Source organism: Triturus cristatus, chromosome 7 (genome assembly GCF_964204655.1).
Source record: "Triturus cristatus chromosome 7, aTriCri1.1, whole genome shotgun sequence".
NCBI lineage: Eukaryota > Metazoa > Chordata > Amphibia > Caudata > Salamandridae > Triturus > Triturus cristatus.
Genome location: NC_140590.1, coordinates 308,215,454 through 308,231,478, shown reverse-complemented (window position 1 = coordinate 308,231,478; position 16,025 = coordinate 308,215,454). Strand labels below are relative to the sequence as shown.

At 42.4% G+C, this 16,025-nt stretch overlaps 1 protein-coding gene across 1 annotated transcript in view; it reads right to left on the bottom strand.

Moving 5' to 3' along the window:
- Positions 1 to 10,436: 10,436 nt before the first annotated feature.
- Positions 10,437 to 16,025, bottom strand: part of LOC146809528 (immunoglobulin superfamily member 1-like) — a 788,293-nt gene continuing 782,704 nt past the window's right edge. Inside the window, exon 16 of the mRNA XM_085614874.1 lies at positions 10,437 to 14,892. Coding sequence (XP_085471000.1) covers positions 14,740 to 14,892 — 153 coding nt within the window. The 3' untranslated portion in view covers positions 10,437 to 14,739. The remainder of the gene's footprint in view (positions 14,893 to 16,025) is intronic.

Below are 16,025 nucleotides of genomic sequence, written 5' to 3'. Positions count from 1 at the left end.
GCTACGGGGGGCGCATGGCTCCCCCTGCATTTGCTTTGTGAGTAGCCCTGGGGAGGTGGCTGTCCTTGGGGCTGTGGAGTAGGCCTTATGGGCCCCCCGCATTAATTTAAAGTTCAGCACCCAGGAGGTGGTGGTCCCTGGGACGGCAGGGGACTTAGCGGCCCCCCACCTTAGAATAAACATTTATACCGGGTAGATAGCGGTCCCCAGGGCTTTCATAAGCCCTAGGAAGAGGATCCTGTGTGCCCCCCTCCTATTTCATTAGCATACCACCCGGACCTGGCCCACCCAGGGATTAATTAAACAATCATGCTTGTTTTTTTTAGCATAAATTTGAGAATTTCATGATTTGGCTGTACTTATTTTTAAATGCCTTTTTTGCCTGTCGGGGTCACATTTTGTTTATGGAGCGGCGACCTTCTGAGGCGTTTTTCCTCAACCCTGACTCTTGCACCTACTCATACTCCATGTGGGGCCTGTTTCTAGTAATCGAAATTTGCCTTGGGGTTCCTTCCCTTTAGGTTCAAAGAGGATTTCTAATCTTCTTGGAATCGATGTCTGCTATTGGTTTATGCAGAGGTTCACTCAAGCACATGAGAAATTGCCTTTTCTCTTAATTTTGCTGGTTCCTTTGACTTTTGAACAAGTTTGGCTTTTCTTCGTCTACCTAAGTTCAAAACACGGTCCACCCTATGGGCCCAACTTGACAGGAGTAAGTATTATATATATATATGTACAAGGTCTCATGGGTGTCATTTATTGGGTGGGAATCACACTCTCAATCAGTGATCCCCACACTTGATGCAGATATTCAGATATTATAGGGAAAGATAGCACTTTCTAAGCTGGGGGACAAGAGGGGCAAGTAGGAGTCACCTTTGTTAAAAGTGGATGCTCAATTACTGGAGCTAGAAACGGAGGACACTTGTGCGTGCCCGCACTGAAGGGGGGGGGGTCCTCAGATAGACCCCTCTGTTCTCAATTTGTAAACAGGAAATCATGTTCATCAAGCAAATTTTTTGAGACTCTATTCATGATGGACCTATCAGGCCCCCAGGTTGCATCGATCTAGAGATGAATACACATCAAGTGGCCTAATAAGATGCGATTCATACATATTAGTCTTAAACCAAACAACTTGGTCCTGAGATGACCCTTCAAATAAACCAAGGTCAAAACGTTGACATTCTATCCCTGGCTCACACTTTGATTATGATGATTATGAAGGTGCAATAATTGCTAACATTTTTTTAATTCATAAATTAACGGATGAGCCTAGGTTGTACAGTGTCTTATGTTTATATGTTATGCTTTGTCACATCCACTTGAGCACTGTGTCATTTGCAGTTTGTATATAATGAGTACACTGAAGACTGCTGAAAATTGTTGAGAATATATATCAACAAAGGAAACCCCTTATCAGACCTCTTTTTTATTATTACTATATTTTTGTTGGGACTTTGTCTACCAACAGAGAAAACCAGTGGGCTGTGACCCCTCCTTCTTCTATTTCATGTTGAATCCATATGTGTGCCCAGAAGGTGTGTGACCAGTTGGCCACCGAAAGGCGCTTCGGCACTGGTGCCACTGTCCATGTGACAGAACATTGGAACAACAGGTATCTAACAATATGAATAGCAACAAGATGCAATGTATTTAATTGATGTGTCTATAAAGTGCATTTGGATTTGTTCCATAGGGGGTCTGTAAATGTTTTTTGAGGCCACTATGTGTTGGGAAGTAGTACGAATGTATTCCAATTAAACAAAGCATTAAAAGATTCTGTATGTATTAGTGTTTCTTGTCACAGAGACATGGTACACTACTGTTTTAATGTGTTATTGTAAGATGTGTTAGGCATGAGTGGTATGATTGAAGTCTGTGAGTATGATGATGTTTAGTGGGAGACGGTGAGTAGTTCTCTTATGACTATATTGCTCCAATATATTATTATGCTTTGAAAATGAAAGAATGATGTATAATGTAAAATAAAGTAATTCATTCGATATACTCCATTTATTATAATCTGTTTTTGCTATTCATTATTGTATTTATTGTATTTGACTCTTTATGTAGAGCATGTAAATTGGAGGTGGGTTGTTCTTTCCTTTTTCTTATTGTTTTTCCTGCCCCGCTCTATTATCTATTATCTGTCATTTCTGGAGAATCCTTTGTTTCATTCAGAAGGTCATTGGAGACATTACCTTGTGATCCTTAACACAGCTGTAGCGGAGAATAGGCACTAGACAATAACCCAATGGGTATCACTTAATAACTAACCAGTAGAAAGTACTCCAGTTGGGTAGACATTTTCAGCAGATCTATGGACTCTTCTTGGAAAAAATTGGGTTCCATTCTGGCCCTGGTGTTCATTTCACAGAAATTAAACCTCAACAGGAAGCACTTACAAATATAAACACAGCAGGTGCCCCAGTTGAAGCTCCTCTTCTATAGAGCACAAATGATCCTAACTTCTTGGTTTTGGCAAAAGCAATGCAGGTGTGTTTCCTCTAGTATTCCACATTGGAAAACTATCTGAACTTCTTAATGGAGGTGAATGCTGAGGAACTTTGAGGAGTCTTCATGAAACAACAAAGCATTTAGTTCATATAGTTAGGAGGAAGTAACCTTGTTTGGTGGAGAGTCCCCTCTTTGAAGACTCATCTTGTTTTCTAGACGAGAAATAATATTGTCACAGATTTGTGGATCATGACGTTCGAGGAACAATCACATTTCTAAATTCTCATTCACACAAGCTCACTGGAGACATTTCCTCGTGGTCTATCATGTAGCTGTAGTTTAGAATGCACTAGTTATTACCCAACGAGATAACCATAATTAAGCAGTAGAAAGTACTGCATTTGGGATGGCCTTTTATGTAAAACTGTGGGCTCTTGTTGGATAAAGGGGCAGGTGAGGTTCCGTTGTGGCCCAGTCATTCACAGAGCTACTGACACTCCCACCCATATACTCAGACACTCACTCACTTACCGATTCACCTCTTCACCCACTCTCACATACACTCAAAGACACGCACAGCAACTCACTGACCCACACTCACACACATACAGCCACTCATACACCTACTCACACACCTACAAAACTAACACACCCACTCATCGACCCATACAGCCACTTACACACCTACTGACACACTCATAACCACTCACACATCCACTCACCGACCCACACAGCAACTCAAACACCCATAAACTACTTACAGTATAAGTGGGTGTGTGAGTAGCTGTATGGGTGAGTAAGTGATTATGTGAGTGGCTGTATGAGTGGGTGAGTGTGTGTGTGAGTGGTTGTATCAGTGACTGTGTTGGCTGTGTAAGTGGCTCTATGGGTGGATGAGTGTGTTTGTGAATGGCTGTATGGGTGACTGAGTGGCTGTGTGAATGGCTCTATGGGAGATTGACTAGATGTGTAAGTGGACTTATGGGTAAGAGTGTATGTTTGACTGAGTGTATGGGTAAGTGAGCAGGTGCGTGAGTGGCTGTATGGGTCTGTGAATGGCTGTGTGAGTTGCTGTATGGGTGAGAGAGTGGCTGTGTGAGTGACTGTATGAGTGAGTGAGTGTGTGTGTGTCAGGTGTCAGTTATTATTGGTCTGTGAATGGGAATGTGAGTGGTTGTGTAGGTGTACGATTTGGGTCCATGAGAGGTTGTATGAGGTGTGAGTGGATGTGTGAGTGGTTCTGTGCTTGATGTCATCAGTGATAGCATTTGAGATTTCATCAGTGATGTCATCAGTGATGTCACTGACCATCTCATGAGTGATTTAATATCTGAGGTGATAAGCAGTGCATTCCGGGGGCATACGTTATAGTTAGCTCAGATAGCTACAACTGCTGAATTTCAATGGTTTTGTATGTTTGAAATCTGAGCCTAACTATAATGTTTCAGTGGAAAAATATATATATATATATATATATATATATATATATATATATATATATATATATATATATATATATATATATATATATATATATATATATATATATATATATATATATATATATATATATATACCACACATATTGCAATTTACAAAACATAAAAAGAACAACTGAGAAAAGGAATAATATAGCACATTTTCAAAAACAATAAGTAAAAAAACATTACATGACATTAGGATAATCCTAATAATATGTTCACAATCCATTACACTACATTATGGGCAATATATTAAATAAATCTGACGTTCTAATTAATTTTAGGAGAGAAGATCCACACACATTAAAAGCACAGGAAGAAAGCAATTCTCTTGTTTCTTTGATCTAGTGAGAACAGTTTTTTTGTCCTACCACTATTTCTGCCGTACGTTATCGTTTTGGTGCCCTTATTCTTCTTGTTCCTGCCTCAAAATTGCACAAGTAATGTAACATCTATACTAAAAACGAATGAAATTTAAAATACAGGCAAAGCTTAAAGCTGCTACCTGGGAACTGTGTTATTTGAGTTGCTATAACGGTGATATGAAGCTTCTGAAGGATGTTTGGTAAATGCGGGTCGAATATTCTTCTTTATTGTTTACATTCTACCCAGTCAGAGACTCTTAAACTATTCCATGTTATTGTATAAGCTTCTATCTATGAGACTAGTTGTGGCTAGCGCCTCTGGCAAGTAAATAATGTTTACACCCAAAACAAAATTGTTCCAATGTTTTCATCCCATTTAAATGATGCCAGACTTATTCCCTTACTTCATTCCCCGATCTTCAGAAATATTAAGGTCAAATTTCAAAAATGGTACTGGAAGCTTGACAAGTTCTCATATTGTTTCAGTTCATTCAAAACTGCTAGATGAGCAAAAGTAAAGGACGCCAAGGCCAGATAATCTTCAGTGAGCACATTCTGTTTATGAGAGACTGCCCCTAGTTTAATGTTTTGTTATGTTGTCATTATTCCTTACTCTTTGCGCAATAGGTGCCATAGACTGTGCAGGTAGTAAAAAAGGACAATTGGATTTAGATTCAAATTAAAACTTAACCCAAAACCATTTGCAGTAAACGCCTATCTAACAACTAAATGACTTAAGGCCTTATTTAGAATTTGGCTGACAGGTACTCCACCAAACACCCTGTCTGCCAAACTCTTGCTCCATCCACCACTCTAGTAGGAGTTGGGCAAAGCATCATATTTCTGAAATTGGAGCTTACTGTGGCTCTGCTGCTGACATTGGCTTGTCAGTCTAAGTTCCTGGGGAGAAAAATCACAGGCCACTTTTCATGCTTTGTGGAAAAAGAAACTTTGCTGAGCTGCAGCATTAAACATGGCTGCTCATGAAAGCAGTGTTAAGGGCTCCTGTAAAGGCATAATGATCGCTGCCAAATCAGGCAGGGATCTCTAAATATAGCAGGTGGCAGTACCCCTAGAGGGTTGGTGAACCACAGGTCAGTTCCTAAGAATCCTAGCCATCCTGTGCTACCTCACTCACATTTCCAGAGGGTAATAATTAGTGATAGCATTTGTAAAGGTTGACTAATTCTAGATTGTGTCAGGTGATAATTCAGCAAAGCAAATTCATTCTGCTGTTTGTACAATGTGTGTTTACTTGTCCGTTAACAGATGTTATTAGTCTGGGCACTTTGCTGACCTTCCCTCTTTGTTGCTATTCCCTAATCTTTTGAGTTTAGCAGCTAATTTATGGTGTTTTGAGCCTCTCACTCTTTTTATGCTGGCATCCAATAGCAAGAGTGTCTCAGTCACCTTTGATTTACCAGCATCCAGTGTTATGTGTTGCTACATCCTGGGAGCTTGTCAATAACTAGTGTTTACCAAGCTTCCATACTTTGGACTACGTTTTGTATTGCTATAGCTATTACTAGCTCACACGGTTCATGCTCTGAAAATAAAATTAAGTAGTGTGTCAACTTCACTATTCCAACACTCTGTAAGCCCACTAATTGGCAATCCATCCAAGAGTATGTTTTATGTACATGCAAGAAGAACAGGCAATCATGCACGTGTCAGTAGAAGTGTTACCAAACAATAACCAGCACCAAATGCAACAGCTTGGCTTTCACTTTAGGGGATAAAGTATTCTCTGTTTGAACAAGCAGCATCTTATCCATCACAATATTAAGGCTTTCAACGATCAATATCTTCCTTTCGGAAATTGACTGTGTAGTGTTTGTTAGAAACTATTCTTCACCAACATTTGCGTCATTTGCTCAGACTATCAGTGGTGTCCTCATGTGTAAAATGAAACACCACTGGTCAAGAGTTCTTTGAGGCATTTAGTTTCCATTTAGCTGCCACACCAGATGTGAATATTGCAGTCCTCATTGGCCGCCCCCCAACTGCCGGTATCCCCTCACCATCATTCCATAAATAACAATCATAACATTCTGCTGGTGACATACTAACATTCTACTCTCACCTTCTAATATTGCTAAGAGAACAATAATACATTCAGAAGAATACTACAGTATTGTTAATACCAGTCAACGTTTACAACATCTTCCCATAATATATCACTGTGTGGGATCAGCATTTTTGTCACTTACCTGGACAAAAAGGCTCCTAAATGTCAAAATTGCAACAACATCTGTTTTTGAACTTATGATGAGAAACTATTGTTGTGAAAACCATCTTTTCCAAAGTTGAAGTAAAGTTTTAATCATAAGATGTGTTTCTCTTGGATATAGGATGTCTGAATGGAAGTCCTTTCAATATCAAGAAGATTGTTGACGTTTTACTGAGAGATTGCACATTTACTGATGTTAAATGTACTATTATTGTATGATAGGTGATGCAATAGGTAGAACCAATTTCTAATGTTTCCCGTTGATCTACTTCATTCCACACCTTTCAAACCTAGGACAAAATTTGAACTTTAAACCTTTTGTTTCTACTCCAGCCATTATTCATCTCATCTCAAAACTGTTCAGGATCAACTCTGTAGTCTTTATTAACTGTGTTGTTGCAGTCTCAGATGTCCACAAAGATGCACATCGAATGGGAGCTTAAAAGGCACATGTTACAGCAGTGTCAGTCCTGGCCGGGATTGTGGTCTAAATCCAGTCAAGCGAGAATATCCCAATGTAACCTTATATAGTCAGAATAAACAGTGGTCTCCCCGATTTGTCCCTTTTGTTGAAGTCAGTGGTGAATATAATACATTTCTGCTGCAATGTCCCTCTTAGCCACAAAACATTCCAGACCCAACAGATTCGGCCTGATCTGGGGCCTCCCCATTCTTCCAGCAGACCCAAAAGCACTGTGTCAGATGTAAGAGACAGGGGCCTGCCTAATATTGTTGCCATTATATGTTTTATACAATACCAAATGTTTTGCACTACGGGGCAGGAACAGGACATGTTGTTAAGGATGCCAAATTCCGTTAAACGACATGTACAGTAAGAGTCAATGTTAGCCTTCATTTTCCACAACCTTACAGGTGCTTGACAGTTGACAATTGTAGCGGCCTCGAGCTCACATTCTTATAGTCCATTTCCACACACCAAATGGGATTTAAAATATTGGGGATCTGCTTCCTTTTGAAGAACCCTCTCCTCTGCCTTACCCTTTCTCCAGAAAGCAGCCTTTGACAGCAGGAGTGACTCCAAATCTGATAGCCCCACCGCACAGACCATGGGACTGACTAGAGGTTCACACCTGGATGTCATCATCAGTGATATATGTATCAAACGGTTGCCAAGGGGTCTCAGTCCTCCTCTTTATGATTCTCTTAAAAAGCCCTCCTCCTTCCTGAGATGTGCCCAGGCCCCGTCCCAGTGACCCCTGTGTGAATCGAAGAGCACCATTTGAAGCCCACTGAAGATCTTGACTCTGCCTTCCTCCAGTGTGTCCCACCCAGCTCACAGGAATGCAGCAATCCACAAATCTGTTTAGGGGGATTCCTCTACCCCATCATACTCCTCCAGTTCGTCTTTCATCTCAAAAAATGGAACCCAAAATCTTCCATGTATTGGACCTTTCAAAAGCACGGATACACCAAACACATGCATATAACTACATGCACTGCACATCACCACATCTTCCATGTATCGTAGCACTCACAGGCACACATACAGTTTTAAGACAGATATTAAGAATGCAATACAATAATCTCCGGTAGCTGGAGCTTCAGGCACCAAGGTCTTAGAGGTACAACCGCCCATCGCCCAAAGCCATGACCTCCACAATGCCCTCTGTTGCCCAGCTTCATTAAAAGGAAGGAAATATCTTGACAATTGCCTCCAGAATGAAAGCCTGATCGGTGGGTGCGCCATGTGTCATAAGTAGAAATGGCATGTTGGGTGCTGCAATGCACCAGGGCATTGAGATCAATGGTGCAGCATGTACAGTGGCACTAGGGCCTACAGGCGTGCAGCCCCCCAATGATCATCGATTATTGCTGTATGTAATTTAGTATCCAACCAATGTTCACAGTGCCCATTTCACTTGCTTACACTGGATAGAGTCCACACGCCAGTACACTGCGCAATGCTGGACAGGAAGTCACCTAATAGTGGTTAGAGAGTGTTCCACGTTGTGTATAGATAGGTCTGTCGGGGGGGTATGCTTGAGCCGCACTCTGATAAAAGTGTGTGGGGGCATCTGGGGTCTCTAGGTCACACTTGCTTGGTAAGGGCACACTGATGGAAGAGGTTTGTTCACAGACAGTTGTCAGACACACCTCATTGGTGGACCTATCCCCGGAATGGTGCAGTATCATCCCCTAAGGTCCTACAGCATCGTCCGATCTTCTTCGGGATGTTTTGAATGAAGACTTGCCTAATTTAGATATAAACACTTTCACGTTACTCAGTGAGGATGCACCTAGAGCCAACAGGAACTGCACAGCTGTCATGATTTCCCCCACACCACAGCTGCGTATTTGCCTTTGTTGTGACTTACCTCAACATTAAATGGGACACCTTGGCCGCTCAGGAAAAGAAAAGCTGTCAGTCTCCTGCTAACGACTAACCCCATGATTTGAACTGAACCTCCTTCTATTGGTTCGTTTCAATTGCTAGTACAAATGTTGTATACGTTTAAGTTAAGGGAGAGAGGATGTTGGGTTACGACTAGAGCTGCCATCTTTGGAACTGGGGAGCAAGGTTCAAGTCCCAGCGTCAACTCATCATCATGTGGTTCTGGGAAAATCACTTTGGGCCCGCTTTATATAACAGGAGGCGGGCAGCCCACCATTCAGCCATGAGGACGGAGTAAATTGCTCCGTCCCCATGACTGACAGACTGCCCGCAAAACGTGTAAATGCCTACCAAGCAGGCAGTCATTTATAAAGGCATTGGCAGGAACCGTCGTCACAGCGGTTCCTGTCAATGCATTTTACTCTTTACTACAAGGCTGCATTGGCAGAACACAGTCCAGTAACAAACAGTATTTTTCACCTGGCTGTAAGGAACAATAAAAAATTACTACATGCCTGCCACTCTAAATTGGGCAATGTGGACATGTAGTAATCTTTCCGATGGCCCTTACTCCCCAGGGCCGTTGGAGGGGATTGATCACGGCGAAGGCACAACCGTGATTAAACCCTAAGGTCTGCCTGCATCTAAATTTGGCGGATGGACTACTATGTTGACGGGGTGGGAACTCCGTCGTTGTTGAGACGAAGTACCCTCTCCACTGAAGTACCCTCTCCACCAATATATCAATCAGGCCTTAGTGTCAATGTGCCTAAAATACAAAAATAATAATAATATGCCCTCTGTAATGTAATGGTGCTCATGTAAAGCGCTCAAATGGGCCTTCTGTGCGCAATGTAAAACTGCAAAAAAGAGAAACTCTGTTTCCATTTATTAATAAATATCTCTCAAACCGTGTTTTAGGCTACATTTCATGTGTATGGGAATGCATTGCTGAACCCGTGGATGCCCAGTGCAATCCTGGGGCATTCTTTACTTTTAGTTTGTAATTAAAGAGACAATTGTGCTCACCTCATGCTATTGGCTATTTGATGTATGTTTCTGCCTCCTGCAAATACTTCCATAGAAAATGGAATTACTTTACGTCTAGAAAATGCACAGCATATGTTTTATCTTATATACCCATCATTTTTACAAAGCGTTCAGGTTTTATTTTTTCCCACTGTACTGCTGCTGGCTTTTATTATTGTTTAATCAGGGATCGTCTGAAATTCACCTGTGTGGACATGTTTACTCCCCCCACTCCCATACCCCCTAGGCCATAAGCTCATTTTGCCAACAATCCAGCTTCTTACCATTATTCAGACATTGGCAAAACCATTTATCTATAATGTGTTTACACGAAAACCTAGCACTGCTCAAATAAAATAAACCGGCATTAGCACATGAAGGGCAGACTTCGTGGGTTTGCCAATGTTTGTTCGGGCTGGCGTGCCCGTGTTCGTGCCGGCAGTCCTACCTCGGTGCACGCACGCTGGCCCTTTAAGAAGCAGCCTCGATGTGAAATGACTCCTCTACAGAACGCAGTGCACTGGGTGTCACATAACAGCATCTTTATTGTAATCAATACTCGTTCCTTGCTCTCCCATATTGGCAGCAGAAAGCTATTGCAGTCAAAACAAATTACACAATGTGCATGCAAACATTTCAAACAAGTGCAGCCCACTGCTGGAAACAGCTACTGTTGCATGAACGATTAGCACATATTTTCGATGTGGAAAGTCCCAGTTACTACATTCTGTGTATATACATTTATTTCCCTTGTTCAGCACGCCCTAAAATGCTTACTAACCATTTGGTTCTCCGAGCTACAAGAAGAGCACAGTTATCCTTCACACGAGGAGTTTATCACGTGATTTTTATCAATGGTTTAAATGCAGAAGAAAAGTATGGGAACTGCCGCCACCTTTCTCTCCCTTTCAGCCTGAGGCAGCTGGAGATCAGAATTACCTGTTCAGGAACGGTTGTGTGTTTTTTTAGGTTTAAATCTGTTTTTGTTGTTGAAAACCAGAGGGGGGAAGTGAAAATACAACATTTCTTATAGCATTGCAGGTGCTACCAAGCTGAAAGTCAACTAAAAAAATAAAAAAAACTTGCTACCCCCACCCAACCTCCTACCCCCCCTTTCGTGTACTCTAATATGTGCTGAGTGCACTGCAGAGGGTGCCGTGTATGCAAAGCCCCACCTAAGCAGGAGTGGTCATGGGTTTACTCCTCGGGAGCCGTTAGCCGGAGCAGTTGTAGGTATCCGGGGCATGCAGTTTCCATGAACTCCTACAAAAGAAGGGCAAGGAACGGCTTCCATAGTTCCCAGTACGATTCTCCCCGTTGAGTCAAAGTCAGGGAGATTCCCTCCATCCCCAAAACATGACATAGTCTATGTAGCCAATTTAAATGTGTGGGGTTCTCTCTGTTCCCCATAGGGCTAGTATCGCTTGGCGTGCAGCTCCCAAAGCTAATGCAATGTGTTGGCCTTGTCTAGATCTAGGTGGGAATGTGAGCAGATTGGAGAACCGCAGCACTTTGTAGGAGGGGCACCTTGGTTGTTGTGTATCAAAGTGCGTATCAATGTCCAGTAAAACCTAATCCCAGAACTGTTTCAATTTAGGACACTCCCACAAAATGTGGACCAGGGTACCCCGTGAGTCTTAGCTCCTCCAGAAGCTATCACTATGCTCCGGGTTCCCCCGGTGTAGACATTCCGTTGTTAAGTACCACTATGTAGCGATCTTCGTCACAGTCTCCATACTAGAGACATTCGTGACTGTATGCCTCGCCCTATAGAATTATCATTCCAGTCTTTCGCAGAAAGCTATCTGCCCTGTCCTGTTCCCATCTGAGCTGTGCTGGGGAGTGTGTGTGTTTTCAGAAAAAGTCTGGGACTATGCCTGCAAAATTATGAAAGAGCTTGGGAACGTCATTCCCACTAGCTCCCGCCCACTTCGACCTCTGGATTTTATTCCTAACCTTTGGGTCCTGAACAGAGATTCCATTGCTTTCTTTTCCTATAAGGTGATTAAGGGGCATTATTAATGTCTCTTGAGGGGTAAGGGAAGTGGGCCAGCATGCCAGATATCAGTCTTCAGGGGTATGAGGTAAATGGATAATTGGAGCCTACAAGGGTCCTCCTCCCCGTGTAATGCTTACAGAGGGAAGGAAGGCGAAGGGGACTCAAAGAAACTGACACTGCTTCCATCCAGCCTTTGGTACACCAAAACCAATTCATGGCAACAGGCCTATTTACCAGTATAGAAGGGGCAGCGGCACATAATTCAGGACAACATAAAACTGAGCAAGACAGAGGGTTTGGACATAATTCAAGACAACCCCCTTACCTTTTCAACACTTCCAGACAATTATATTACTGCAGTGACCAGAATTCTAGGAGCTCTGTGAGGAAATAACTACAGGGAACCCCCCTGGAGCCATTTGGGGAAGTCTAGAAAACAATTGGATCCATTATCAGCCACACAGAGAACTGTGGCCATTCATGACAAAATGACTTTCTGACGCACTAAACATTAAGCACTGTATTGACACAGTAGCAGGCCTACCCAGAAAATCTAAAAGTTAGTTCCGTAGGACAGTACCTCTGATGGATTGAGTGTTTGAATGCCTTGGATGATGAATGAGGCTGTGCATCTGGACAACAAGTGATGTAGGGAGTCTTGAATGGCAGGTGGTGTTACGTGGGTTGAATGACACGCAAGGTTGGGTATCTTGGATGATGGGTGAAATTGGATATAATGGATGGTGAGTGAGGTTTGGCATCTTAGATGGTGGCTGAGGTTATGAGTATTTGATGATGTGCGAGGTTACAAGTTTTAGATGATGGATGAGGTTAGAAGTCTTTGATAGTGGAGTGGTGTGGCTCACTGGTTAGAGGTGGCAGACCCGGAAGCAGAGGTCGGTCAGGGACCAGGGTTCGATTCCCGACGCGGCAGGGTCTTGGGCCAAGGTCAGCGGACTTGATAATTCTCGCCTCGGTGCCTACTCTAATCATGGATCACACTCAGCAACTCTGGGCAATAGCTTGCTTAATCTCCACTAACGGCCCCATCAGCGCTGGGGATGCTTGTCTTCACCTTGGAGATGCCCAGTAGGGACCATCTCACAGGGAAAGCCAGGATGGGTTCCCCAGCGGTATACAGCGCCAGGACGCCCCTTTGCTGGGGCAGCTGTGCGCTTTACAAGTATACAACATTTAACATGATGGAGGAGTTTTTTATTTAGGAGAAATTGGGGATTTTGGGTGCCTCTGCAATGGACTGGCTTGTCAATGTTTACGGCGTAAAAACACATAAGCACAATCTGTGATGGAGGAATTAAGAAGGACCCTAGCAATGCCATGATGATTTAGTTTGGAGTCGATTTAAAAAAAGAAAATTAGCTACCTTTCGCCTCCTTTGGTGAATAACAAGCTAAGCTCAGATTAATTATATGCCATTTAGCCCACCTTATGTTATCTGAAACATAGGGGTTCTGGATTAACTAGTTTAAACTCACTATATTTGAGTGAGATCTGACTCAACTGTACCTAGCTGGATTCCACAGAATAAAGACTGGTTCCATGAGGCAGGGTAGATTATGTTTGCTGTCAGCTAATATACATTCAGTTGTTCGATACTGCATTAGAATAAACTGGTTATGTTGGAGTTGAATGTGTGTAGGCGGCTATTAGTGTAAATGTGCAAAAAGGAATCTCGAAGCGTGGTCAAGATACTTGAGTGGAGTTGGACTGCTTTAGCATATTTGCCAAACCACTGTAAAGTAGACTGTGGAAGATTTCAACTCTATGAAAAAAGTATGCAGATGTGATGTGGACCTCTCCAAACCTGCTCCTATTTCAGAAAGTGCTGAAGACACAGCTCTTAAAAGAGGTTAGACCATGACAAAGTAACTGCACACCTCCACTCTCATAACATGACTTTGCCTCCAGCCACATTGTCTGTATCTGTGTCTTTGACCCTATACAGTGCTCCTCTGCCTTAAGTTAGGATTGTACAATTCTAATCCCATATACATACATACAAACCAAAGGACAGGTCCGCTGATCACTGTGGAGTAAGGGGTTGGCAGTTTTCCACTATGGGAGAGTAAGTACATCAGATGGTTCTAATGGCTCAATGGACTAATTTGTAAACTGCAGGAATCTCCATTTGATCTCATGGTTATGAAGCTGAATCACTGTGGTCCACTTACCTATTCATCCTTCTAAGGCCAATTACAAAACGGCCATTGAATTGAGAAACCATAAACAACTATTATTCAGCGCCAAGTTAACCCACGGGTTGAACGTCTGCATTGCAAATATACATTATGCTGATGTGCATTATGTAATAAGAGGCAAAGAGGTTTGATATGAACAGGTTTATAAGAAACAGGTTGAGTTGGAATGAGCTACATCTAAGCTGGAGTATTTAGATGATTTTGTTTGAGTTAGTTTAGCTGTGATGGGATGATTTATTTTGCTTTACACTGTGCTAGTTATGCTACGCTAGTCCTAACATTGTTGACCAGTGGCAGTGAGGTCAAGAGCGAGAAAACACATGCAGCTGCAGAGCGAATATGGTCTGACCTGACTTGTTCAAGTGTGAAAACCGGCAATAAGACTATAGAATTGCAACCACATCTAGCTGGAATGATTGGGCTCAGTCAGGCCAACTAAACCACATGCTATAAACTCAGCAGGCCTCGGTTGTGGAGGACCTGAGTTTAATCAACTATGTCCTTTTAGGAGAGACCTCCTTGGAGCCCGATGACTCCTTAGAAACTTCCAAAGGGTGTGGCCTAAGCAACTCCTCCCCAAAGGTGTGGCTCTGAGCGTCTCCTTCAGCGCACATTGACTGCTGCATATAAAGTTTCCCCTGGATCTTGAGAGGTCAGGGCTGGTATGTTCCTTGTGAGGGCTTGTTTATCTAACATGGCATAGGTGACTTCGTTGTCGTCTCCACCAGCTTCCTGCACACTTGCTTCTGGCATGACCTAGAATCACAAAGGTTCAGGGTTTAATATGATGCTGCCTGAGTAATGCAGAAACATTTTTCTACCCATAGTTCATTGGTCTTGTCGGTTTTTTAATTACCCTTTCTCTGGACTAGCCTTCAAATGTGGTAGGTTTGTCAACAGGCCCAATGTAAACAGGAGCACACACAATGAGGTCTGTTTTTTACCACTTACAGCATTTTGACTTCTGGTGCATCCCAACTATATGTAGTGCTAGACCCAGAGGGCAAAGCGCTGTTGGTTCAAAAATAAGGATTCTTTGATGGTGATCCGGATGACATGGATGCATCAGCTCATCAAGGATAAAAAACAAAATGGAGAACATCAACCTGATGACCTCAGCCTGGTTAAGCACTATTTTAGGTATTTAAAAAAATTAAAATAGCTATTTTCTTTTAAAAACGTTGTGGGATTTGACAAAAAAACCCAGAGCAAAAGTGCTTGCTGAAGGCAAGACAACTGTAAGAAAAATCATGAAAAGAGATATGTCATGTGTTAATGAGAGTGGAGACAGAAGAAGTACAAGGGTATATGTAGGAGTCTCAGCACTAGAGTGTGTAGATAGTGGTGGAGCTACTAGAGTTTAACCCGGTGTGAGGGACAATCGTTTAGATAAATAATTAGTAAGGATTACTTCGTGATAGAAGGACTAACCTATAGGTAGGGTTAGTGGTACAAGGCTATTGGCAGAGTAGATTGAACTTGGCTAAAAGAAAAAGGGTATCAGCAGGGGCAGAGGCCAGGATTAAAGAATATAAAACCAATGAGAATGAGTGGGGACACTAACTGACATAAGAGCAACTGGGTGGAGGGGCAGGGTTCTACAGACGCCACTACTCTGCTATCTACTGGGGGTATCCAAAGATATTGGAGTAGAAGCCACACTCACTTTATCGTGACATGCTTCATCATTTACGCCTATCTACTCTCTGATAGGGTGATACCACAAGGGCAGACTCAACCAAAAGAGGGTTTAGGGAGTTCTTAGATAAAATCTGAGTAGATAATGTAGAGGTCCGATGGACTATCCTGTGAAAGATTTAAAAATACCTCACAGTATAGCCAAATAGAGGTTCTTTATAAGTAGGGTACTGTTGGTATGATTAAATATA